At 41.2% G+C, this 25,030-nt stretch overlaps 2 protein-coding genes across 3 annotated transcripts in view; one reads left to right on the plus strand and one right to left on the minus strand.

The window, feature by feature from the left end:
• Positions 1 to 930: 930 nt before the first annotated feature.
• Positions 931 to 23,967, minus strand: SLC39A6 (solute carrier family 39 member 6). 2 transcript variants are annotated; one of them, XM_079784093.1, is made up of 11 exons: positions 23,262 to 23,967; positions 22,655 to 22,811; positions 20,972 to 21,790; positions 19,119 to 19,302; positions 16,498 to 16,667; positions 14,920 to 15,138; positions 6,844 to 6,949; positions 5,872 to 6,249; positions 4,593 to 4,673; positions 2,973 to 3,163; positions 931 to 2,172 (listed from the first exon to the last, which is right to left on the minus strand). In XM_079784093.1, exons 2-11 carry the CDS (start codon positions 22,775 to 22,777, stop codon positions 2,020 to 2,022), a joined length of 2,424 nt encoding a protein of 807 aa, XP_079640219.1. In that variant the 5' UTR covers positions 22,778 to 22,811; positions 23,262 to 23,967; the 3' UTR covers positions 931 to 2,019. The 2 variants fall into 2 exon arrangements, with proteins under 2 accessions (XP_079640219.1, XP_079640220.1); XM_079784094.1 differs by lacking the exon at positions 22,655 to 22,811 and having other exon boundaries at positions 23,262 to 23,966.
• Positions 23,968 to 23,992: 25 nt separating this feature from the next.
• The window catches only part of ELP2 (elongator acetyltransferase complex subunit 2), a 37,393-nt gene continuing 36,355 nt past the window's right edge, over positions 23,993 to 25,030 (plus strand). The window contains exon 1 of the mRNA XM_079784092.1: positions 23,993 to 24,281. Coding sequence (XP_079640218.1) covers positions 24,144 to 24,281 — 138 coding nt within the window. The 5' untranslated portion in view covers positions 23,993 to 24,143. The remainder of the gene's footprint in view (positions 24,282 to 25,030) is intronic.

The following is a 25,030-nucleotide window of genomic DNA, read 5'->3' on the forward strand; positions in this document are numbered from 1 at the left end:
CAATTATTTGATTCTTTTTAGAATATAGGATATCAACGTCTCTTCTTTAGCTTAAGGCTCTGGTTGTTAAAAAAAGAAAAAAGGGGGATAGCATGGAACAGTGGACTGATTATTTTTTGAGGTGTTCTTTGAAGAAAACCTAGTATCTCAAATTCACAGAAATGGAAAGTAGAATGGTGGCTACTAAGGGCCATGGGAGGAGGACATATGTTGTTTAATGAGTATATTGTTTCAGTTCTGCAAGGTGAAAAGATTCTGGAGATCCACTGTACAAAAATGTAAATATACTTAAAATTACTGAACCATCCTATATAATAAAAGGGTAATATGAAAATAGACCGAACAGCAGAACCGAACAACCAATCAAAGCATAACATGCTAATGATATGCTAAGGCTGCTCAACCATTCGCTATGATGTGCACTAACCTCCAGGGGGCAGATGCTCTGACCGGTAGGTTAGCTTGCTGCTGGGGTCCGGCTGATCGGGACTGAGTTAGATGGGCAAGACATGCCCTGGAGCCCTCGCTCGGACCCTCCCTCGCCCAATCATGCACCAGTGGGGTCCCTCAGCCTGGCCTGCGCCCTCTCGCAATCCGGGACCCCTCAGAGAGCCAGTTTCAGCCCGATCCCGCAGGCTATTCCCCTTGGGAGGGCGCCAGATGCAGGGCTCATGGCTGGTGAGAGCTGCTGAGGCAGCATGACCCTCTCCCGATCAGGGATCGGGACTGATTGGGCATGAGACCACGGCAGGCACAGCGGGACCAGGATGAGTGGGAGCGGCAGGTAGGAGCTGAAGGCCACATTGGACTGCGGGTTTTGGCCCGATCCCTGCAGGCCACCTAAGAGGGACCCCACCCGTGCACGAATTTGTGCACTGGGCCTCTAGTATATTTTAAAATGTTCAAGATGGTTAAAAGAAGTATCAGACATTTAATATCAAGATGACATGGGGATTTTATTTTGTAGAAAAGCAACATCTAAAGAATTCCAGATAGCCCTAGTATATCTAAAGTACTCTACTGTATACAAACATAACAATTGCTCATAATGACAACACTGAAGCACTGAAAGATACCAAAGTACTTCCTGAATCCAGAAGTCAAAATAAACTCAGTATGGTTTTAACGTCCTCTTCTCAAAGTCCTAATATGCTGACATTTGGTAAACCAGGTAACTATCCAATTGTAACTTCGGGCAATACATAACTTGGTGATGTCTAAGTCTTCTGGCAATACAGAAACTTGCTCACACTCATCTGGTATATCTCCAGACAAATATTTTAAAATTCAAATTTCTTGGTCAAGTGGTATAGCGTTTGAATTCATTAATTATATTTAGACATTTCCATTATACTAAGTTAAATGTACAACTAAATTAGTAAAAAGTGCTTACTATGTTTTTATGGGAACATTAATACTCTGACAAAAATGTTTACACATGTACTCTATACTAATATTGCCTTTTTAATTTAAATCTAAATTTTCCTTTTATTTTATAAACACTTGTGTGATTTTTTAAAAATAAATTTATGCATTCTTAATTCTCACGTATTTTTTGCCCCTCCTTATTTCTTAACTTAAATTCAGTACAAGCTTTATTGGTATCTTAGGCTTCGTGAGTATTCTTACTCCTGAACATGAGCAGTTCTATGGAGGTCTAAAATCCAGCATGGGAATTACTGTTAAATTAGTTCTAGAAAAAAAACATTAAAGACATTTTCTTGAAATATACAGAACATGTCATGCCAAATCTCTTGTTTATACAATAGACTGGTAAAACCGGTAAATTGCATATATAGATTATATTCCCAAAATAGAATAACTTAAATATTAAAATGTACCTTTAGGTTACCACCATAACTGACCTTATAAGCATAACAAATGGCAATATTCCATACAAAAATCACAAAATCCACTTACTTTAAATGCTGCATATCACAGTAACTACTCTCATCTCCCTATGACCTATTCAAACTAAAGACAGCATTTTTTTAAGCTACTCTACCATTTATACCCTAACTAGAAATTTATACGAAACACAATTTTATGTTCAAATATGGAAATAAGCAACATTATTCCAAATCCCAAAAGCATCCCAGCATTCTGTAAAAGGAAATATCCCCAGCGGCTACATCCATGGTCACTAGCATCGTTGTGCAGCATCTCAGGTACCTTAGAGAAGAAGAAAAAAAAAGAGCAACTTTAAGTTTACAAAACTACAGATTAGTTTTTATAAGCCTTTGTAGGATAGTTTATTCGTACTATATGTAGCTGGATATACTGGGTCAATTCCTTAAAACAAGACCACATACATACTGATTCTCGCTAATGTCACATAGCATTTCCTAGCAGTTTAATTAACAATGATTATTTACCATTTGCTTAGCAAGTCAAATTTATATTGGTCCCATTTGCTCCTGCTTCATGCCTGTTTCTGAACAGACTATAACCTATGGCTTACCTGAGTTCAGATATATGAAAACCTTACACTATATAAAATAAAATTTTAGTGCCCTGGCCCATGTGGCTTGGTTGGTTGAGCGTTGTCCCATGGACCAGGAGGGCTCGGGTTTGATTCCTGGTCAGGACAAGTGCCCAGGTTGTGGGCTTGAGCTCCAGTAGAGGACGTGCAGGAGGCAGCCAATTAATGGTTCTCTCTCATCAATGTTTCTCTCTCCCCCTCATTTCTTCTCTTCCTCTCAAATCAATAAAAACATTTAAATCAGAATGGGATAGATATTTCTCTGCATCCTCAGACACATTAAGCAGGATAAGGATGTGCTTGTGATCAACAATTTAAAAAGATGAACTCTAAAGGAAATGTATTTTACATTCTACCTTGTTGAGTATAGGATGACTTATCACTACTGCATTGTACAGCATTTAAAGCCTTTTTAAAAATAAGGTTTCCCTAAACAGTTTCTCTATTTTATTGCTAGTCAATACTATAATTTGACATTGTAAAAACTTACCATATCAACCAGAGCAACATACATGAATAAGCCAGCAGTAAGTGCAAATATCCACATAGAAACATTTTCAGCATAATGACCAATGAAAATTCCTGTTGCCATTCCAAGATATGCCAGCATGGCTGACAAAGCATTATAAAGAACAGCCTGCTTAACAGTCATGCCAGCCTTTAGTAAAACAGCAAAATCACCTTTAACGAAAACAAAAAAGGGGATTAAGTAATTGAAAAATCATTTTAAAAACACATACCTAAGACTTTCCCTGGCCAGTGTTCTCAGTGGTTAGAGCATTGGCCCATGGACTGGAACAGTGGTCGCCAACTTTTCAGACCTCACGGGCCACCAGTGGTCCATGGACCACCGGTAGGTAACCACTGCTCCAAAGGTTTCCTTAAACCAGCGGTCGCCAACCTTTTGGACCTCACGGACCACCAGTTAGTGACCGCTGGACTGGAGGATCTCTGGTTCGATCCCAGTCAAGGGCACATATCTGGGTTGCAGGTTGGATCCCCGGCCCTGGTCAGGCACGTGCAGGAGGCAACCGATTGATGTGTCTCTCACATTTGTTTCTCTCTCTCTCCCCCCACTTCCCTCCTCCCTTCTGCTCTCTCTAAAAATCAATTAAAAAAAATATCCTTGGGTGAGGATTAACCAAAACAACAACAAACAAACAAACAAAACAAAAACAGCAACACATACCCAAAAGACTTCACAGATTTAACAAATTACCTAAAATTTTTCAGAAATTATCTAATTTTTAAGAGAAAAACAACAGTGTAAATCACCCTAACAGCTCTATAAACTAAGATTTTTATTTTATCCAAAGTTTTTCTGAATGCTCCCACTTTGTTAATGAGTGATACAAACCTACTATTACTATGCTCTTACACTGTCTTTAAGGAGCTTATAATTGGCCATAAAGAGGAGGAGCATGGAGAACACACATGAAATGATCAGCAAATGATAAAGGCAATTTATAATTAAGAGCTAAAGAGTCTAATGTTCTAGTTATACAAGGAGAAAATGAGATACATTAAGATGGGAATAGTTAAGGCTTCATGGAGCATGAAGGATCCAGAACAGAACATAAACTAGATGTTGATTATAAGCACTGAGCAGGCAAGTGGGAGGCCTTCTGAGGGGCAGAACACATGCCAAGGAATGGAGTGAAAATAGTGTGATAGTGTGTGCAAATATGTGTTTATAGGGAAAAAACAAGGACATGACTGGGATCCAGAATAACTTTGGGAAGGGGTTTTTCTTCAGCTCTGAAGAGATTCTGTTAAGAGAAGATGACTCATTTGATTCCCGTGGTCTAATTCATATTGTGTACGCAGAAATGACCACTGAGGTCAGCAGTATGCTGGCCTAAGAAAATAGTAGGGGAAGAGAATGCGAAAGGAGGCCCAGGTACCTCTTTGGCAACCCCACATAGGCAATTGTGTAATTGCACTTACAGGGTCAGAATGCTGGCTGGAAACAAACTTACATTCATTAAGAAAAGAAAGCTAGCTAGGTTAGCAGACTTATGAGAAGACATAGAAGTTATGAGGAAGCAAAAGCTAGTGACACTCAGACAATTTAGCCACCTGGAAAATACCATTTATATGGTTCTCTTACCTAATTCATGAGGCAACTCGTGACAAAATACAGCAACAGAAGTACTTAAACCGCTAGATAAACCCTCAGTGAAAGCAGCACCTGTGTAAAAATCAACAAGAAAAAGACTGACTACATTATTTTATGGGTGTGTTTCTAAAAAAAAAAAAAAAAAAAAAAAAAAAAAAAAAATATATATATATATATATATATATATATATATATATATATATATATATATATATATATTACCAGCATACAAAATGAGGTAAAAGAAATAAACCGTATTCTGGTTGTGAATAAACAGAACTTTCCCAACTGCACTCTGTATCTTTGTAAGTAATCTCAGATTACATTCAATTAGGTTAAATTGCCAATGGAGCTCATGCTGGTATGATTAAGAAGGGAAAGTTCCACTACACATGAACAGTGATTAGATAATCTTATGAAAACCTGAGAAGTAATTGCTATTGAATCAACACTTATTTAAAAATATAAAATAAACTGATTTAAAAGGTTTAGAAAAAAAACTCATCAGTAAAGAGTACAAATTGTTTCACTGGCCTCAGAGGAATTCACTACGTAATCAGACTTGTTTACATTCATTCTTTCACTGTCTCATAAAAAGAGTCTAAGACAAATAGCTCTCCTCCTTTGAAAGCTAACATATTATACAACTGGTCATGTATAAACCATGACTTAGTATTTGAGTATTCCCTTTTGTTGCTTATGATGTGCACAATACATAGAGGGGGAAGAGCACAAGGCTCCCAGGGAGCCAAGGCCTGGGCTCATCTCAATCAGCACTATCTCCTTGGGCAAGTGGTTCACCTTGCCAGGCCTCAGCTGCCTAATTTATAGCTACTTCCATGGTTCCTTTCAGCACTAAGCTACTAAAATTTTTAAGTATTCTATAACCTCCTATTGTGGTATAACAATTTAATAACAAAAACTCTATAGTTCTTTGGATAGAGATTGGTAACTGAACTTATCAGATATAGAGTCCTTTATAGCATGAAAGAAAAGCCGATAGAACTGATTCTTTTACTTTAATAAATACTGTTTATATTGCAGATAAGTGAACTTAAATGAATAGGGGACAAAAGCTCACACATGATCCAAACACATTGGAACCTGATCTTAAGATCCCTGCAAATTAAAACAACTTTTGGTAGTTACAATATAGGTAAATGGGCAAAGCACAGTTCTTTTCACTTTATTGAATATTTCACTGTCAAAGTAGCCAAAGAAGAAACATTTTGATAATCAACCAATAAGAGGCAAATATGTAGATGTATACCAATTGCTAGGCCATCGCTGAAATTGTGCAGGCCATCGCCCATTATCACCATCCATGCCAGTGTGGCGATGCCAGCATCTTTCAGCTCCTCCCGAGAGTATCGCTGGCTGTGACTGTGGGGGTGGTGGTTTTGGTGGTGGTGGTGATGAAGAATGTGATGGTAGTCATGATGGTGGTGAATGAGATCATCTGACTGGCCCAGTGTATCATGGAAGTGCGAGTGGCATTTATTTTTGCACCCTTTGGGTACATATTCATTATAGACTTCCTGTGGATGTGCATGGGCTATCATGACCTCTTCTTCTTCCAAGATTGCTGGCTGCTGAGAATCAAAATGGGAGGGTTCCTGTGCATCTGCTCGTAAATAGCTTTCAGGTCCTGGGTACAAACAAAAAGGACACATTTCAAACATTTCCACTGACAATTAAGGTAAAAAAGATCTTAAAATGGAGCAACTCTCTCCCATATACCCGAAAGTCTAAACATTCGAGTATTATTATTTTTTAAAATATATTTTTTATTGCTTTCAGAGAGGAAGGGAGAGGGAGAGAGAGAAACATCAATGATGAGAGAGAGGGAATCATTGATTGGCTGCCTCTGGGCATGTGCCCTTGACTGGAATCAAATCTGGGACCCTTCAGTCTTTCAGTCTGCAGGCCAACACTCTATCCACTGAGCCAAAACCAGCTAGGGCCATTAGAGTATTATTGATGAAAAAAACATTAATAGGTTTTAATGAATTTTAAAAATTAAATGGTCTCACATATTAAGAATAGATTTTAAACATTAACCTTCAATAACTACTCCCCAGATCCTCCCTTCATTTCTTCTGCCTCCTTACAAACAACCTACTCACCGGCAATTCAAAAAAGTATGAGTCAAAAAAAAAAAAGGGGACATGGTCCCATCCCTTCCATATAGTCTGAGAGGAGCAATGAATTCTCTCCAACTCTCAGATTCATAAGGACTTACGATCATCTGCGTCTACTTTTTCCTCATTTGTTGAAAGTTGAGATTCATACTTGGACAGCCGCTTCTTAATCTCCTCGTCATCATCATTTTCAGTTTTTTTCTGATTCTAACATAGCAAGGGAAAGAAATACTTTAAAATAGGTGGGTTGCTTATGTGTACAACTTGCAATAGACACTTAAGCAAAAGATACAGAAAAAACCTGCAGAGTAACAAACCACCTAAATAAAGGCCACCTAAAAGGACAGGGACTACATTTAACTTGCACAGCACCCAGCAATGTGTCCTAGGCACAATAACTGTTCAAAAAGTGAAGAATCAGTGCTCGGTAATATGAAATGTAGAAAAATCACATTCATCTTTATGAATGTCCCCAAGGTTGTCTGCTCTAAGTGTGGTATCCCGTAAGCAGCACAGCATCTTCTGGGAGCTTGTTAGAAATGCACAATCTCAGACCTAATGAATCAGATGGGGATTTTAACTAGATCCCCGTGACTCACATACACATTAAAAATGAGTTCTGCCTCAGGTTATCAATTTAGAACCAGCTAGAGAGCATTTTCTTCAGGCATTTAGTGATCTGCTAATGCTAGGTTTTCTCCATCTCTCCTTTGTATGCTGAAAATCCATACTTCCCATACTTTTTACATCCTAAAACTACACTGTGAAATTGCTATGTGTTAGTTATATTATTGTAACTAAAATACTTTTCCTATAACATAATACCATTAACAAGCTTTCTCTCTTTAAACAAATCTCAGTTAGCCTTGAATTTATAATCAGGGTTTTTAACCACTATGCTTGAGATACTGTTCCTATCTCTGAGACCACTGCATAAGGTCACTGTTTAAACCAGTGGTCGCCAACCTTTCGGACCTCACGGACCACCGGTTGGCGACGGCTGGTTTAAACAATGGTACTACTTATATAGAAGATAGTATTCAAAATATTAAAAATGTCACACAAAAATTACATTTATTTGTAGTACCTATGAATATGACTTCAACAATCACTATTATACCTAAGATTTCATTCTAGTTCTGATAGTGTATAAGATATCTGTACATTCTTAGGTTTGTGGATGAAAAAGAGGCTCTAAAATAAATCTGACAAGTGCAGTGACTGAAAGTAACCTCACAGGGCAATTGATCTGATCATAAATTTCTAACTGGGAAGGTTATGGTCTATAACTTCCCTGGTGAAAGGTTACCTCTCCATTGTTTTTGTACATCTGCTAACACACCTTTGAAATGCCTCTTTTTCATACCCTTTAGGAATGGAACCAGAACCACTTCAGGAGAGCTCACAATCTTGTCAACCATCCTGTATTGAATCACAGATATTTCCTGGCCCTGCTCTGTCACTTCAAGTAATCTTCCTTACTTCCCTCCTTAATTCCAAATGCATAAAAGAAACTGCAAACTCTCATTCTGGGAAGCATTGTTCTCAGTCTGATGAGATCCTGCTCCCAGGCATGTCCTGTTTGGCTCAAATAAATTCTGATAAACTCATAAAATGTTCACAGCCTTGTATGTTCTTATGTCAACAGGCTGTAAGAATGTTTAAAGGCAAGCACACAAACAAATATTTATACCTACCCTTAACACAATACCTCAAACAGAGGAAGTATTTAAATATCTGTGAATATAAACAATTCAGGGTATTTTAAATAACTTTACTTAATGCTTCATTTCTCATGGGCAATGACTCTCTCGAACTTACAGATCTTTTTTTTTTTTTTAAATATATTTTATTGATTTTTTACAGAGAGGAAGAGAGAGGGATAGAGAGTTAGAAACATCGATGAGAGAGAAACATCGATCAGCTGCCTCCTGCACACCCCCCACTGGGGATGTGCCCACAACCAAGGTACATGCCCTTGACCGGAATCGAACCCGGGACCCTTGAGTCCGCAGGCCAATGCTCTATCCACTGAGCCAAACCGGTTTCGGCTGAACTTACAGATCTTAATGAATTCCTTTATTCCTTAAGTATTAAGGGCCTATAATGTTCCCTTGCTAAGCGCTGACAATATAACGTAAAATAAGAAACAAAGAGTCTCTGTTCTCATGGAGCTTATCACCGACAGGGAAGGCAGAGGCTTTACACAGATAATGATCACACAATTCTTTGATTGCATTTACAAAGAAAAAACACACAGAGTACTTTAAGAATGTATAACAAGCCAATACCAAGTCTCAGAACAGGCTTCCTCAAGAAAGTGGTATTTATATGAGCAGGGATTTGCTGGGGAAAGGTGAGAGAGGCAGTATTCCAGGGAGGGAGAATAGCATGTAGGAGGGCCAGGAAGGGGCCAGTCCCATCTTTAACAGAAAGAAGTACAAGGTGGTTGGGGCCTAGTAGGTCAGAGACAGGGTGGCTAGAGATAAGGCTGGGCAGCTGAGGAGACCAGACAATGCAAACTGGTTATACTGTAAGAGTTGTGGCTTTGTCCTACAAGCAATGAGAAATCACTAACGGAAGGATTTTAAGTAGTGGAGTCCAACCTCATTGGATTTTCATTTAAACAAATCACTCTGCCTGGATTAGAAGACAAATAATGTCAACATGTCCATTAGGAGGCAACTATTGTCACCCAGGAAGGAGATAAGGATGGCATGGACTAGAATAGCAAGGAAGATGGAGAGAAAGGAAAAATCTTAGATATATTTAATAAAACTAGGTTGAACATGAGGAGGAGGGAGATGTCATTGATGATTCTCAGATTTCCAGCATGAGCAATAACCTTTACTGGCAGAAAGTTTGATGTTGAACTATTTTAACTGTCTAACTACTAGTATATCAAGTATGAGATGTAACCCTAATTTTAATATAGAGATTTCAGATTGTCATAGATGGCAAGTAACCTAAAACTATGATATATAGGGGTGCAGGATGGGTGTCTTAAGGTAAATCCTAGGTAAAATGTTCTGTTATGGGTCTAAAGAGTTCTAAATACCATATAATGAATAGCTTTTTTTCTTTTTAAGAACCAAATGAGATTAAATAAGATCTGGATGTCCTTGAAAAAAGATACTGAATCTAAAAAAAAGAAAGAGGACAATGTTGGCAAAACTCCCATGGCACATCTTTATCTAGAAATTATGTTTACTTGGGGTTCAATGTTTCTTATACATTCAACAACTATTTTTTAACAATCTCTTAATGTGCCAGTCACTATTCTAGGCATTGGAGATGTAGCAGTGAACAAGACAAAGAGGTCCTGGCTCTTAAGAGCTTACATTCTAGTAGAAGCTATTTTAGTTTAGAACGGGGATTATCAAACTTTGACTACAATCCACAGTAATATATACATAGTAATAGATATCATACTAGAGGACCGGTGCACGAAATTCATGCATGGGGGGGGGGGTTGTTCCTCAGCCCAGCCTGCACCCTCTCCAATCTGGGACTGGCTCCTAACCACTAGCCTGCCTGCCTGCCCCTAACCCCTCTGCTTGCCTGCCTGATCGCCCCTACCTTGCCCCCCTGCCAGCCTGATCGCCCCTACCTTGCCCCCTGCCTGCCTGATCACCCCTAACCTCTCTGCCTGCCTGCCTGATCGCCCCTAACTGCCCTTCCCTGCCGGCCTGATCTCGCCTCTAACTGCTCCTTCTACTGGCCTGATCACCCCTAACTGCCTCTGCCTGCCTGATCGCCCCTAATGGCCTCTGCCTCAGCCCCAACCACCATGGCTTTGTCTTGAAGGAAGTCAAATGTCCAGGAGATGGCCAGTCGACCCGGTCTAATTAGCATATTACCCTTTTATTAGTATAGATAGATTATATAGGATAGGATTGCTTAAATGGGGGGGGGGGCTCTTTTAGCAGGAGGAGATGCTCTTGTCAGACAAAAACACAAAATCCTTATATCTGGACTGATAGCCAGCCATATGGACTATACTGCCAAACCGGTAATTGAAAAATTGAATCACTTTCTTACACCTTACACCAAACAACTGTTGCCCTTAAAACCCCTCCTCAGCCCCCACCTTAGGTTCTGCCTTTGAAGTTCACCCAGAGTAGGTTCTGATTGGTCAGTTTCTATGCCAGTCAGCATCTCTGGGCCTATCTCCAGGCCTGATCATAGAAGCGGGGCTGATGAGCCTGCTTGCCTGCTGCGCGTGCAGCCTGGCATTCTGTCAAGCTTTCAGTCGTTTTGGATGTTACGACCCTGGCTCTTTATATATAGAGATACTGTAGTATTTTTTTGAAGCATATTTTTATTGATTTCAGAGAAGGCGGCAGAGACAGAAACATTAAGGATGAGAGAGAATCATTGATCAGCTGCCTCCCGCATGCCCCCTTCTGGGGATATGCCTTGACCAACAAACCACAGCTTCCTGGCTCATAGGTTGACGCTCAACCACTGAGCCACACCAGCCAGGCTACTGTTATATTTAAAAACATTGATACGAGATCAATTTCACACTCACTAATAGGTTACAAGCTAGAGTTTGAAAAATACTGTTCTGTATTAAGTCACAGAGAGTCTATCATGTTAAAGTGTCAGATTAAATAAAAGTTATCGTTAAGTGAAATTTAAAAACTAAATTGAAATTATAATGCTCAGCCCGGCTGGTGTGGCTGAGTGTCGACTTATGAACCAGGAGGTCACAGCTCAATTCCTGGTCAGGGGGCGTGTCAGAGGCAGCCTATTGATGATTTTCTCTCATCATTGATTTTTCTCTCTCTTCCTCTCCCTTCCTCTCTGAAATCAATAAAATATATATATATATTAAAAAAAATTATGTTCAATACATTATGGAATTTGAAACAGAAAAAAAAGTAAAATCAACCAACAACCCCCTAATCCATCCCCCCAAAAAACTAAAAATGACCTTTTATTTTTTTTACTTTTTAAATACATTTTTATTGATTTCAGAGAGGAAGGGAGAGGGAAAGAGAGATAGAAACATCAATAATGAGAGAATCATTGATTGGGTGCCTCTTGCACTCCCCTACTGGGGACGGAGCCCACAAGCTGCACACGTGCCCTTGATTGGAACCCAGGACCCTTCAGTCCGCAGGCCTACACTCTGTCCACCAGCTTAGGCACCTTTTATTTTATATTTTTTAAAATATATTTTATTGATTTTTTACAGAGAGTAAGGGAGAGGGATAGAGAGCTAGAAACATCGATGAGAAATATCGATCAGCTGCCTCCTGCACACCCCTTAATGGGGATGTGCCCGCAACCAAGGTACATGCCCTTGACCAGAATCGAACCTGGGACCCTTCAGTCCGCAGGCTGACGTTCTATCCACTGAGCCAAACCGGTTAGGGCACCTTTTATTTTTTTAAGGTAAAAATAATTCCAGGTGGGTTTGGGGGACTGGGTGGAAAAGGTGAATGGAGTAAGAAGTACATATTGGCAGTTACAAAACAGTAATGAGGACATAAAGTACAGCATAGGGAATGGAGTTAATAATATTGTAATAACTGTGTATGGTGCCAGGTGGGTATGAGAATTATCGAGGATCACTTTGTAAGTTACATAATTATCTAACCACTATGCTGTATACCTGAAACTAACATAAAATAATACTAATATAAAATAATACTGAATGTTAACTATAATTAAGAAAAAAAAAAGTGTCAAAAAGCCTGGGAAGATCACACAAAAATGTAATAATGGTTGTATTAGAGGGGTGCACCACAGGAAAATCCTATGTAATAAAACCCTAATATGCAAATCGACCGAACGGCCGGTCATTATAATGTGCACTGACCACCAGGGGGCAGATGTTCAACACAGGAGCTGCCCCCTGGTGGTCAGTATGCTCCCACAGGGGGAGTGCTCCACTCCCAGGGAGTGGGCTTAAGCCGGCAGTCGGACATCCCCCGAGGGGTCCCAGACTGCGAGAGGGTGCAGGCCGGGCTGAGGGATTCCCCCCCAGTGCATGAATTTTGTGCACCGGGCCTCTAGTATTTTTATATTTTTCTCAAAAATTTTCCAAAAGTTTTCTAATGAGCATGTTTTATTTTGATACTTTATTCTAAAATAAATTAATCTTTTTCAGAAAGATTAATTCTAGAGAACATAAAGAAGTAGGATATTGCCTCAAACCAGTCCAAGACCAATGGGAACACAGATGATAACTTCCTGGATTAAGAATGAATAAAATGCCCTGGCCGGTTTTTCTCAGTGGTTAGAGCACTGGCCTGCAGACCACAGAGTTGAGGTTTGATTCACGGTCAAGGGCACGAACCTCGGTTGCAGGCTTGATCCCCGGCCCAGCCCAGTAGGGGCATGTGTGGGAGGCAATCAACTGATGTGTCTCTCTCACAATGATGTTTCTCTTTCTCTTCCCCCTCCTACCTCCCTCCCCTCCCCTCTCTAAAAAAAAAAATAATAAAAAAAATAAAAATCAATGGAAACACTATCCTTGGGTGAGGATAAAAAAAAAAAAATGAATAAGCTATTCTTATTTCACTTCTTTCCTCTAAATTTAGGTCCAGCAAAGAGAAGATCCAAGATATGCAATTTGAAAAAAACAACCCCCTCCCCCCCCCCCCCAAAAAAAAAAGTATAAAAGCAAACAAAACCAAAGAACACCAACAAAGGAAAAAAAAGATTTGCAGTTTGAGGTTTTAGTGAATGTAAACTCCATAAGGGCAAGTATTCCCGGGACTGAGTAGAAGGCTACTTTCCTTTCATACATGCACTTGTTTCCCACAGTGAGCTCTATGCTCAGTGAGAATAACTCTGCTAGTTTTCAAATGTCCTTATGAGTTATACTTGTTATTGTTACTATACAATTTAATTACCTATTGCTTAAACTATGTGATGATGGTAGGAATAGTTACTTCTATGAAAACTTAAGTTGAATGCATTTGAAAGAGTCAAAGACAAGTTGCTTAAAAAAAAAAGTCTATCAAATTATGTAAAGTGACTACTGTCTACAATTAAAATTTTTTTTAAAAAAATATATTTTATTGATATTTTACAGAGAGGAAGGAGAACATCGATCAGCTGCCTCCTGCACACCTCCTACTGGGGATGTGCCCGCAACCAAGGTACATGCCCTTGACTGGAATCGAACCTGGGACCTTTCAGTCCACAGGCCGATGCTCTATCCACTGAGCCAAACCGGTTAGGGCTACTGTCTACAATTTTAAAAATTTCTGAAATATAGATTCTACACTCAATCTATTCTTACAAGTATGTAACCTCTGGCTCAACTTTAGACAAACCAAAACTGAAGATTGTAGATGAAGCATTATGGCTGTAGAAAAAAAAAAATCATCACACAGAATCTAACTCAAAGATAATCTTGGTCAACATCAGGAGTATACCAATGTTCTAAGTTAAATTAAAATGTCCAAGATATGTTACATGTAATTTTTAAGAGTCCCCACTGGAAAAAAATAAAAAGTCATCACTAGGCTAGTCTTTAGAGTGACTTGCCTGGTCACATCAGATAAGAGGAGGCAAATAACCACAGGCAACTCAAAGTTATTTTTACCAGAAATAAAGAGTATACTGTTTGGCTTCATACTATTTTCTAGAGGAAATTTGCAAAGGTCGTATCTGTGAAAGCCACATATCCTTTAAAAAAAAAACACCCAGAACATCTAGCTACTGGGTAAATAATTAGGAGTTAACCACATAATCATAACTACCAATGAATATTGATGGTATATCCATGGTTTTTCTTAAACTACTTTACTGGGGTATGATTGAGATATAAACAGCTTTACATATTTGATGTATACAACTCAGAGAGTTTGGGGATAAGTATATACCCATGAAACTATCAGGGCCATAATCATGAATCTTCTGATCTTCAAGGACCCACTTGTGCCCTGTTTGGTCATTTATATAAATGTTTATCCTTGCCTTTCTCACTCTCTCATGAGTTTGAAGGGAATTCTGAAGATAGAGAACTACAGCATTATAAACATACAAACTTGCTCTCTATTAATGTCTCTCAGAGCTAAAAGTATCTCAAAAATGCTCAACACCTCTCAAACAAAGATCATATACCCAGGACAAGCTCTGCTAACAGTCTAGTTAGAATACTACTCTAAATAAATGTTTGATGCATATTAAGTACTTAGTATACTTCTTCTTACCTTTTTCTTCTTATCTTTAAATTGCTTGATCAATGTGAGTACATGTTCAACAAGAAACATGAGATATAAGCCTCCCAGAGCTGTTAGACCCTTCCATGTGGAATCAAAATAGGTACTTTCTTCTATGTTTTGAGAAGACAGATAACTGAACAGTGGCCCTCTCTTCATTTCCATTGCTGTTTCTTCATGGCTGTGACTATGGTGGTGACTTGCATGAGACTAAAAGCAAAACAACATGTATTTTATAAATTCATTAGTTTCACACGTCAGAAAAACTGGCTAAGATAAGGTCAAATTTGAAATAATTCAGAATTAGGCAATTAAAAGGATCCTTTGGAATGAGGGAAATTTAGGACATTAAGTAACAGGGAACTGCCAGACTTAATAGGTCTGTAGAGTTTACTGCTTCCACTCCTTGCTGAAAAGCTCATACCACTGTCATCAGTGTGCTTACAAGAAGCCCAATCTGTGTAATGAGCCCTGGCAAGTACCTGATCCAGGGGCACTGGCCAGTGGCCTACAGGGGTGTAGCAGAGACTATGTTACTTCATGTTAGGAAGTTGGGTGTGGCACATACACAGAGAGACTAGGGTTGGTGGTGGGGTTACAGGGTACACCCCATGTACATGTCACTCTGTGCATCAGGTATTCCTGAACATCTGCCATTTGATGGTCAGGGAGTTTGTCACAGCAAAACAGCTCCCTTTCACTACTGGAGAAAGCATGATGAGATATATAGAACTCTAGGAATAATCCCCCCGCCTCTCACTTACCTGCAAATCTCCCCCCACCTCACACTTACCTGCAAATCTCTAAGGAAATTTAAAAAATGAGATCCAAATATTTTCTGCCTACGCACCTATCCCAAATATTTAATGGAAAAGTAAACTCACTTTACCAAACTTGCTTTACTTAAGAATTCACTCATGTCACCAAGTGCAAATCTGTAAATACACACATTAAAATTCAACTCTGAAGAAAACCCCCCAATTTTCTTGGGTAGACAGCCACATTTTTTATTTTTGTGGCAATTACACTAATATGTAAGCAGACAATTCACACTGTTGCAGACTGTCATAATACTAGCATCAGTAGAATCTGTCTCCTTTTATTAACTGGATCCCCCAAAATTAAATTAGTCTTTATAAAAGAAAGCAAAAAAAACCCCCACAATGTAATAAGATCAAGCACAGCCCTGGCTGGTGTGGCTCAGCTGGTTGGAACATTATCACATACACCAAAAGGTTGTGGGTTCGATTCCCAGACAGGGCACATATCCAGGTGGTGGGTTTGATCCCTGGTCGGGGCTTGTACAGGAGACAGCCAATCAATGTTTCCCTTACATCGATGCATCGATGTTTCTCTCTCTCTCTCTCAAATCAATAATAATAATAAAAAGATCAAGCCCCAAAATGTGGCTTTTGGTTACCAAATATATTTTAAAATCAACTCCTCTAAACCAAATTTCTTACCTTTATAAATATCAATACAAAGAATTCTAGTACAAATAAAAAAATGTATGTATATTTTCAATGCTGAATAATACAATACACTAATAGGACAAATTACCATACTTACATGTGGAAGAAGGTGTAAAAAAGCATCACCACTCAATGTCCCAACAGCCAATGCCACAAGGAAACTCAGGAGAAACTTAAAAAACACCCGATTCATGAGAGGCACTAAGATAACACCCAGCAAAGACAGGAAACTGATGATGGAAATGGCTATAAAGCCACCAACCCAGGCTGTCAAACAAAAGAGCAAAGGTAAAAACATACAATTGATAAACTTTAAAAGAGAGACGTTGGAGTAGCATAAAGTAACTTGTAAACGTAGGCAATCTTAAAGAAATACAAACTCAATAACCAACAACAGGGCTTAAATGAACAATTTGAGTGAACTCTCTAGGTAAAGAGCACCTAAAGGAAAACCCTTCAGCTGGTAGTGAAAGACGGGAAAGAAATGATAAACTAGGATGAATTCTAGCTCATTTGGGAACTGAGCTTTCAGACTCCTGTAACACCTAAATTATGAAAGAGAAGAGGAATATGTTAAAGGAGAGAGAGAAAGAAAGGGAAAAAGAAAAAAAGGAAACTGAGAATTATTTCCTCAGTAAACAAAGCAATTATTTCTTCATTCTAGTTTTTGAGCACTGAAATTCTAGCCAGGGGTGAGGAACTTAAGCCGAGCCTTATAAGGTCCGGCCAGGGGTGTTTTTGAGCACTGAAAATTCTAGCCAGGGGTGAGGAACTTACAGCCGAGCCTTATAAGGTCTGGCCAGGGGTAAGGAATGTCCAGTCAGACTTTATAAGGCCACCAGAGATGAGGACCGACTCTAGAACATCCGGCCCGCAGGCTATATAAGGCCTGTGTAATTATTTGGTCTAGCCCTGCCAAGGCTAGGGGTGAGTTAAATGACCAAATGTAGCAGGCTAATTTTTTAAAATTCTTTTAAAAAATATATATTTTATTGATTTTTTACAGAGAGGAAGGGAGGATAGAGAGTTAGAAACATCGATGAGAGAGAAACATCAATCAGCTGCCTCCTGCACACCCCCTACTGGGGATGTGCTCACAACCAAGGTACATGCCCTTGACTGGAATTGAACCTGGGACCCTTCAGTCCGCAGGCCAACACTCTATCCACTGAGCCAAACCGGTTAGGGCTTTTTTTATTCTTTATTGATTAAAGTATTACATATGTCTTCTTTTCCCCCCATTGACCTCTCCCTGGCCACTCCCACCCCCCACACATGCCCTACCTCCTCCCCCCCGGCACACCCCCCCTCGCCTTCCCTCTGAGGTTTGACAGTCTGTTTAATTGTTTAATGCTTCTCTGTCTCTGGATCTATTTTTGTTCATCAGTTTATGTTGTTCATTATATTCCACAAATGAGTGAGATCATGTGATATTTATCTTTCTCTGACTGGCTTATTTCGCTTAGCATAACGCTCTCCACGTCCATCCATGCTGTTACGAAAGGTAAGAGTTCCTTCTTTTTTACAGCAGCGTAGTATTCCATTGTGTAGATGTACTACTAGCAGGCTAATTTTTAAGTTGATAATTCTGTATGGCCAGTGAATGATTTATAAATACCCAAATGGCCCTGGCAGAAAATAGGTTCCCCAATCCTGCTCTACACTATAGCACAGCTTATCCTGGTTTGATTTATTAGTAACAGACCAGAGCCCTGGCCGGGTTGGCTCAGTGGATAGAGTGTCAGCCTGTGGACCAAAGAGTCCTAGGTTCGATTCCAGTCAAGGGCACGTACCTTGGTTGCAGGCTCAATCCCCAGTAGGGGGCGTGCAGGAGGCAGCCAATCAATGATTCCCCCTCATCATTGATGTTTCTCTCCCTTTCCCTTCATCTCTGAAATCAATAAAAAGATATATTAAAAAAATAAATAAATAACAAACCAGAATTAGAATCCTAAACAGCAGAGATTAACTCTGACCCTTCTCCCCAACAGGGTGACAATATAAAAAGCCCAAATTTCAGATAACCCTTGACACTTCATGATCTCAGGCAAGGTACAACCTATGTTTTACTCATTTATCTATTTTTTTTAAAAGATAAGGCAAGAACCCCTTTTAAAAGCACTTTTGCTAATGACCCACTGAGCCGTCAAGAAAGGGCAAAGTAAAAACACCGCTTTTGGGTGAAGCAGCAGCATGTTGTATTGTTTTGCTTCAATCGGTGGTATGACAAGGTGTTAAAAAAAAAAAAAGATAAGGCAAGTTACAATCTAAGTTTTTTTAAAGGTCAGGCTAACATGCTTGCTTTTTTCATTCAAGGCAGAATGATCTCACTCATGTGGAATCTAATGAACAAAATAAACTGATGAACAAAATAGATCCAGACATAGAAGCATGGAACAGACTGAGGAATCTAAGAAGGAAGGCAGGGGTGGTGGGGTAAGGGGGAGAGGATAACCCAGGAATTTATATGCATAGCTCATGGACACAGACAATAGTGTGGTGAAGGCCTGGGAGGGTCGGGTGCAGGGTGGAGGGGATCAATGGGAAAAAAAAGGGGGGGGACATCTGTAATACTTTCAATAATAAAGATAAATTTTAAAAAAGATGGTATATTTGAAATTATGCTAAAAAATGAATAGGTTTTTGAAAATATAAAGAACACTACAACATAAATGTATCTACTGGAAATTATTTTTACATAAAAAAACTCAATTCTACCTATTTGTAAAGAATAGGTCTTTGGAGGGATTTCAGCTTTCTTTTCACTCGTTGTATGAATCAGACACGATCTAGCATCAATTTGATTGATGATGGCTGGGCAGAGATAGTTGAACTCCGTTGCATTCAGCGGAACCTGGGTGCCCATGCCATGTGATGTGAGCAGCTTTGACGCATTGAAACACTAAAGAAAACAAAGCAGTGAAAAGCACCAAAAGGCATTCCCATTAGATAATCCAAAAAAGTTGTTTGATGACCCAATACCCGTTCCTTACTGAAGCTGCTTCTTAATTTTAAGTTAACACTGATTAAAATCAACTTTTGTTTTAAGTACTTTGGAATTTCTCAAACTACCTGGAGATATTATGTCATAATAGTGTTATCTCACCTCTCTGCTTACTTCTAGGTAGAAAGTTACACCACTAGTCGCCTAGGGAGAAAGCCTTAAGTGAAATAAGCCTGAGGATAAATGAACATTCACAAGCCTGTTAACTCACTGTATAAACCCATTAAGGAAATGAGCTTTAATTTCGAGATGGGGGTCATTAGAGATTGGCACATATGTTATTTTAATACCAACGCTACCCTACTTGGCCTAAACAAGCCCAAAACACGTCATTCTTACCACAGTGACCATACTTGCAAAACTTAGTTGACTAATACTTGGCAAAATAATGCTCTACGAGAGAATATTAAAGTATGTTCATTACTCTCACACAGGGTAAAGTTGGTAATAAAGCAAACCTGTATTGGCAGGCAGCTGTTTCAACAATTTAATGAGATGACTAGTTTGAAGAGAATCTTTTGAGTAACCTAAGCTCCTTCTATTCCCCCAGAATTGGTGGTAGCAACTGTTTCTCATCATCTGCAAAGTTATTTTAAACTCCACCAATTCTTGGTTAATACTACATAGAACACACTTTATTACCAGTGTCGCTATGGGAATGACCATTAGTAGTAGTATCCCAGAATTAGAACAGTCATATGATGGCTTGAATGAAGTACTTAAGTTTTGCTTATTAACATATATCAACTAACTCCCTGTTCTTAACATCTTTCAGTCAAGGCAAATTGAGTACAGCCTGTAAGTCTAATCTAGAAAAAACACATGAAATCAGAACTTCACTGCCTAGGCATTCACTTGTCCAGTATGTCGTTCTTGGCAGCAGTTCCAATGACTCCACAAATCATTACAATCCATCTGCAAGGAGGTATTAAGGTTCTTGCATTCTTCAACCCCTTCAACCACGCCTTTCCCTAAAACATGGATTCTAACTCCCGCATTTTCAACCTCCCATTTTCTACTATTAATATTTGCCTTTAAAAACTTTCTCCAAAAATAACTTTGATATCTGCTTTCTATACTTATTTTAAATTCTACATAGAAAACAGTTTTAGCCCAGCTGGCGTGGCTCAGTGGTTGAGCGTCAACCTATGAACCAGGAGGTCACGGCTCAATTCCTGGTCAGGCAACATGCCCAGATTAGGGCTCAACCCCCAGTGTGGGGTGTGCAGAAGACAGCCGATCAATGATTCTCTCTCATCATTGATGTTTCTCTCTCTCTCTCTCTTTCTTCCTTTCTAAAAGCAATAAAAATATATTAAAAAAAAGTTTTAGAAGGCAGCTCTATTCTTTCTATCCTCCAAGTTTATTTTTTTCTTTTCTTTTTAAAATCAGAAATGATTACAACATGATAGGAACACTTTGGACCAAGTGCCTTGCTGAGAAATTTCCTTTTCAGTAACTTCACCATTTTATTTTTACTTTAAACTCAGACAACTAGAGATAGAATGGCAATGACAGAATAGACAAGCAGGCGTGTTGATTAAAATAAGAACAGCCTTTATCTTACCTCCTGAGTATGTGCATTTGTGTTTCTGGAATACATAAACTCCTTCCTGGGCTCACTCACAGATTCATTTGTTTTCCTCCTAGCGGGCCGGCTCATCCGGCTCTTTTCTGTAACACTGGGTGGGGTGGAACTGCTCACATCTTTAGGGAGCTTTCCAGGTTTTGGAGTTTCTATTGTCTCTAGAAAATGAGTTCCTTCAGAGACAGCATTATACACAGTTGAGGTCACTTCACTAGCACCAACACCATCCTTGATTAAAACATTCCTTCTACTATTGGCATGTTCTGACCGGCGAGATCCTTTCCCCTGGTTGTTTCTAGTATCTTTACTGGAACTATCAGAGTCATGGTCTGGGCAAAGAGCTTTCCGATTATTTTTACTGGAAGCAGCATGATTACGGTGAGAGTGATGCTCATGGTCGGAGTGATGCTCATGGTCGGAGTGATGCTCATGGTCGGAGTGATGCTCATGGTCGGAGTGATGCTCATGGTCAGAGTGATGTTCATGGTCAGAGTGATGCTCATGGTCATGGTGTAAATGAACTCTTTTAATCTTATCTATGCCTATATTCTGAAGTAACTTTCTGAACCCTTCAACTGACAAGGAATTATTTTCTCCATAGCGATGGAAAAGCTGCTGTAGATGATGTCGCTGGGTGGTAACTGCCAAATCAACATCAATGCCAGATGCCCAGTTTGGAATTTTCTCAGTGGTCTGAGGGACAGCAGTTGCTGGTTCTACTTCATGAAGGAGATTTGTGACTGACAGAGTGAAGGTCAGGATGAAGATTATGGATAAACTCCTCGCCATTGCACCTTCCTAGAGAAGACAGAGAAAACAAATTTTGTCTTCACTTCTATAGTAATTTGAATTTAAAAATCTCCTGCTGAACACTGATGTCTAAATCAAACCATCAAGGTCTACAAAACATCATTAAGTGTGACCAGTGCTGTGTCCTAGGCTCTACCCATGCATTACCAAAACAAGAGAAATAACTGGAGAACCGTTGAATGTTAAGACTCAGTAATTAGCACTATAAAAGCAATAGTAACTGAGACACTGGAGAGATCCATGTGGCCACAACCATATTGGCAACTCCTTACAGTGTTGAGAACAATGATTTAAAACAAAACTTACCTCTACCACCGTCATTTCATAAAACACTATTTTAACATCAAAAGGAGTAGATACAGCAATCTCAGAATTATTCAAAGTTAAAATTTTTCTTAAACTATATACAAATCAATTTAAGGCTTCTTTCCCCAATAGCACTCTTCAAAGTCACCCAATTATGCCTCGGGAGATGTGTAATTAAACCACACAAATGGCATCTTTTTTTCCCATTAAAAAATGACATCGTTCCAGGTCAGTACATATAGATTGACCCCATGCTTTAGAATCACGGCATAATAATAGCTCCTTAAGTAAGTTAAACTTCATTTTATCATAGATCATCACTCATCCAGACAAGGGTGTTTGGAGATAGAAATTGAGTTGAGCCTTGAAAAGCAGAATTCAGTTAATCCGAGGAAGGTACAAGTCCATAGATGTGGATAGACTGGTATCTCAGGACCCAGTCGTCACCAAACTCTGGAGCGAGAGAGCAAGGGTCTGGGGCAACCTAGCTCTACCACTCTCAGCTGTTTCTCCTTGCACCAGGAAAAGCTGGCAATACCCACTTACAGGGTGACTGGGGAAACGACACGAACGGTTACGTGGAAGCGCTTGTTTCCAAACAATGTCGGCAGTGTTGCACAGCTGCTGATCCTGCCGGGAGCAGTGAAGATGGAAGTACCTAAGTACCATAGGGATAGGCTCCTGAAAGAACCATCTTTCGGACCTGAAGTTTTAATAGGCAAACGAGAACCATTAAGAAATCATTCGCAGGAGGGACAGGCAAGGAGCGGGATGGGCTGGGACAAGCACAGACGGAAGCGCTCGGGGGCAACTCCGCGCCTTTCTCCCGCGAGGATGCTTAAGGCGACCGAGGACCCGCGGGCGGACCTTCTTCCCTGCAAGTCCGCGAGTGTTGTTGGAAAAAAGCATCAAGAAAGGGCCGGGGGAGAGGCCAGTGGAGAAAAAGGGAAAGAGGACAGACCACTATTTCTAAGGGTTTTTTATTTTTAATACACGTCCCTACCTTCGGGTAGGAGATGAATAACACTGTTTCCCCAGAAAGTCCTCCGTTGGACTCCCCAGCCCATCTTGGCATCCTACGCTGGGAAGTCCGACCTCCGCGGCACGAGGGGGCTCCCCTTTCTGCAGACCCGCCCGGACTTGCGGGACTCACCTCTCCGCGGCCTCGCAGTTCCACGTTCCGGCCCCGCGTGCAGGTTCAGTTCCCCACAGGCGGTCCGGAGGGTTCGGAACCGGCCCGTGCTTCTCTCTCTGTCTCGAAACCTCTACAGGGCACGGGGAAGCGGCGATCTCATCGGCCCGGACGCCCCTCGGTCGGGGCACCGCGGCACAGCCACCAAGAAGCCGCGCCCCACGCGGCCTCGCCTCCCGGGAGCAGGACAATTACTAATTAGCGCCGCGCGCAGCGCGCGGCCGGGAACCACCGCCTCTGCCGGCCCGACTGAGGGACATGCGCAGTGCGGCTCAGAACCCCGTCCCCGCCAGCTAGTCCGCGTGGCCGCCTGTTCGCCGGCGCCGCGGGGCACGTAGGGGCGGGAGGGCGCGAAGGCGCGGCCGAGCGGACTGTGAGCGTCGAGACCCACTGGGGACCCTTTCTTTCTTCGAAGCCCTCCGCGCCCCTGCGCCCCTGAGGCCCGAGACTCGCTTGCCAAGGCTCCCTCCTGGGCCAACTCCGCTGCTGCTGTGAGTCCGGGCGTGAGGGGCAGCGAGACGTCCCGGACGCCGCCCCGGCTCAAGTGCCACGGTCTTTCTGGAAGGTCCTGAACTGCTCCGGCCGGGCTTTGTCCTGGGGACGGAGGCCGCGTTTGTGCGCAGGACCACGGTCAGCAGACCCGAGGTGGCAGCGGCGGGGTACCGAGGGCCACTGGAGCCAGGGCGGGGGCGGAGCCTGTGGGGCGTGGTCGTCTCCGCCCCGCCCCCGGCTGCCTCCGAAACGTGGTGCGGATCACGCCAGCGGGAGGGGCGGCCTCGCGCGTAGTTCCGCTCAGAGGGCGGAAGTGCGCCCCCAGTACTCGGCCTCGGACCAGCCAGCAGCATGGTGGCATCCGTGCTGGAGGCGTCTCACGTATTTTGCTGCCCCAACCGGGTGCGGGGAGCCCTGAGCTGGAACTCCGGGCCCGGAGGACTCCTGGCCTTCGGCACGTCCTGCTCCGTGGTGCTCTATGACCCGCGGGTAAGAGCGGTGGCCGGACGCCTGCTTCGGGGGCTGACTCGGCTGGGTGCTCTCGAACGGACTGGAGACCGTGCGCCCGAGCAAGGGGGCGGGGCGTGCGGTCTGGTCAGCTTCGGGCAGGGTGTCTGGGCGCGCCGCCGTCAGCCTGGGGTCACCATGTCCCACCAGTGACCTGTTAGCCCCACGTAGACACCCGAATGATGACGACCTTTTCTGAAGCCTTCTGTGGAAACTGTAGTACTGCTAAAAAAAAAATTAGTTTGGGTTTTGAAAGATTTGCAATTTAGGTATTGGATTAAATCCATTATCACAGATGCTATCTCATTTCTATATTTCCCGCAGTTATAAACTGCCACTTGTATTTTAGCTTTGGACATTTTATTTTTTTAAACAATTCTTTCATTTATTGATTTGAGAGAAAGAGAGAGATTGATTCATTGTTCCACTTATTTATGCATTCATTGGTTGATTCTTGTATGTGCCCTGACCCGAGCTACCCTGCCATGGCTGGAATTGGACATTTAAAAGAAAGTGCCATTGGGGTAAAGGTCATAGGGGAAGGGTATCGATACCTGAGCACTTATCAGGTGAGGATCAATACCTGATTAGTCATGACATGCAAAGTGAGCCATGAATTTGTATCCATTAATCACAAATTCCTCTATTGAAGATTTTTTTCCCCTCAACAAAACCCTCAAATTGATGCAAGCATGATAGAAGTAGGGCCCTGAGACCTGAGCGAGCACCAG

This window comes from Cnephaeus nilssonii (genome assembly GCF_951640355.1).
Source record: "Cnephaeus nilssonii genome assembly, chromosome: 11".
Lineage (NCBI taxonomy): Eukaryota > Metazoa > Chordata > Mammalia > Chiroptera > Vespertilionidae > Cnephaeus > Cnephaeus nilssonii.

Bases quoted from the DNA above. Each gene is read 5' to 3' on its own strand.
- SLC39A6 (XM_079784093.1), bottom strand. From the start codon at position 22,777: ATGGTACTTAGGTACTTCCATCTTCACTGCTCCCGGCAGGATCAGCAG. The intron at 6,250-6,843 runs GTAAGTCCTTAT...GTTTGTACCCAG, and splicing joins AAAAGTAGACGCAGATGATC to GACCTGAAAGCTATTTACGA. The intron at 2,173-2,972 runs GTAAGTTTTTAC...TTCTTCTCTAAG, and splicing joins ATGTTGCTCTGGTTGATATG to GTACCTGAGATGCTGCACAA.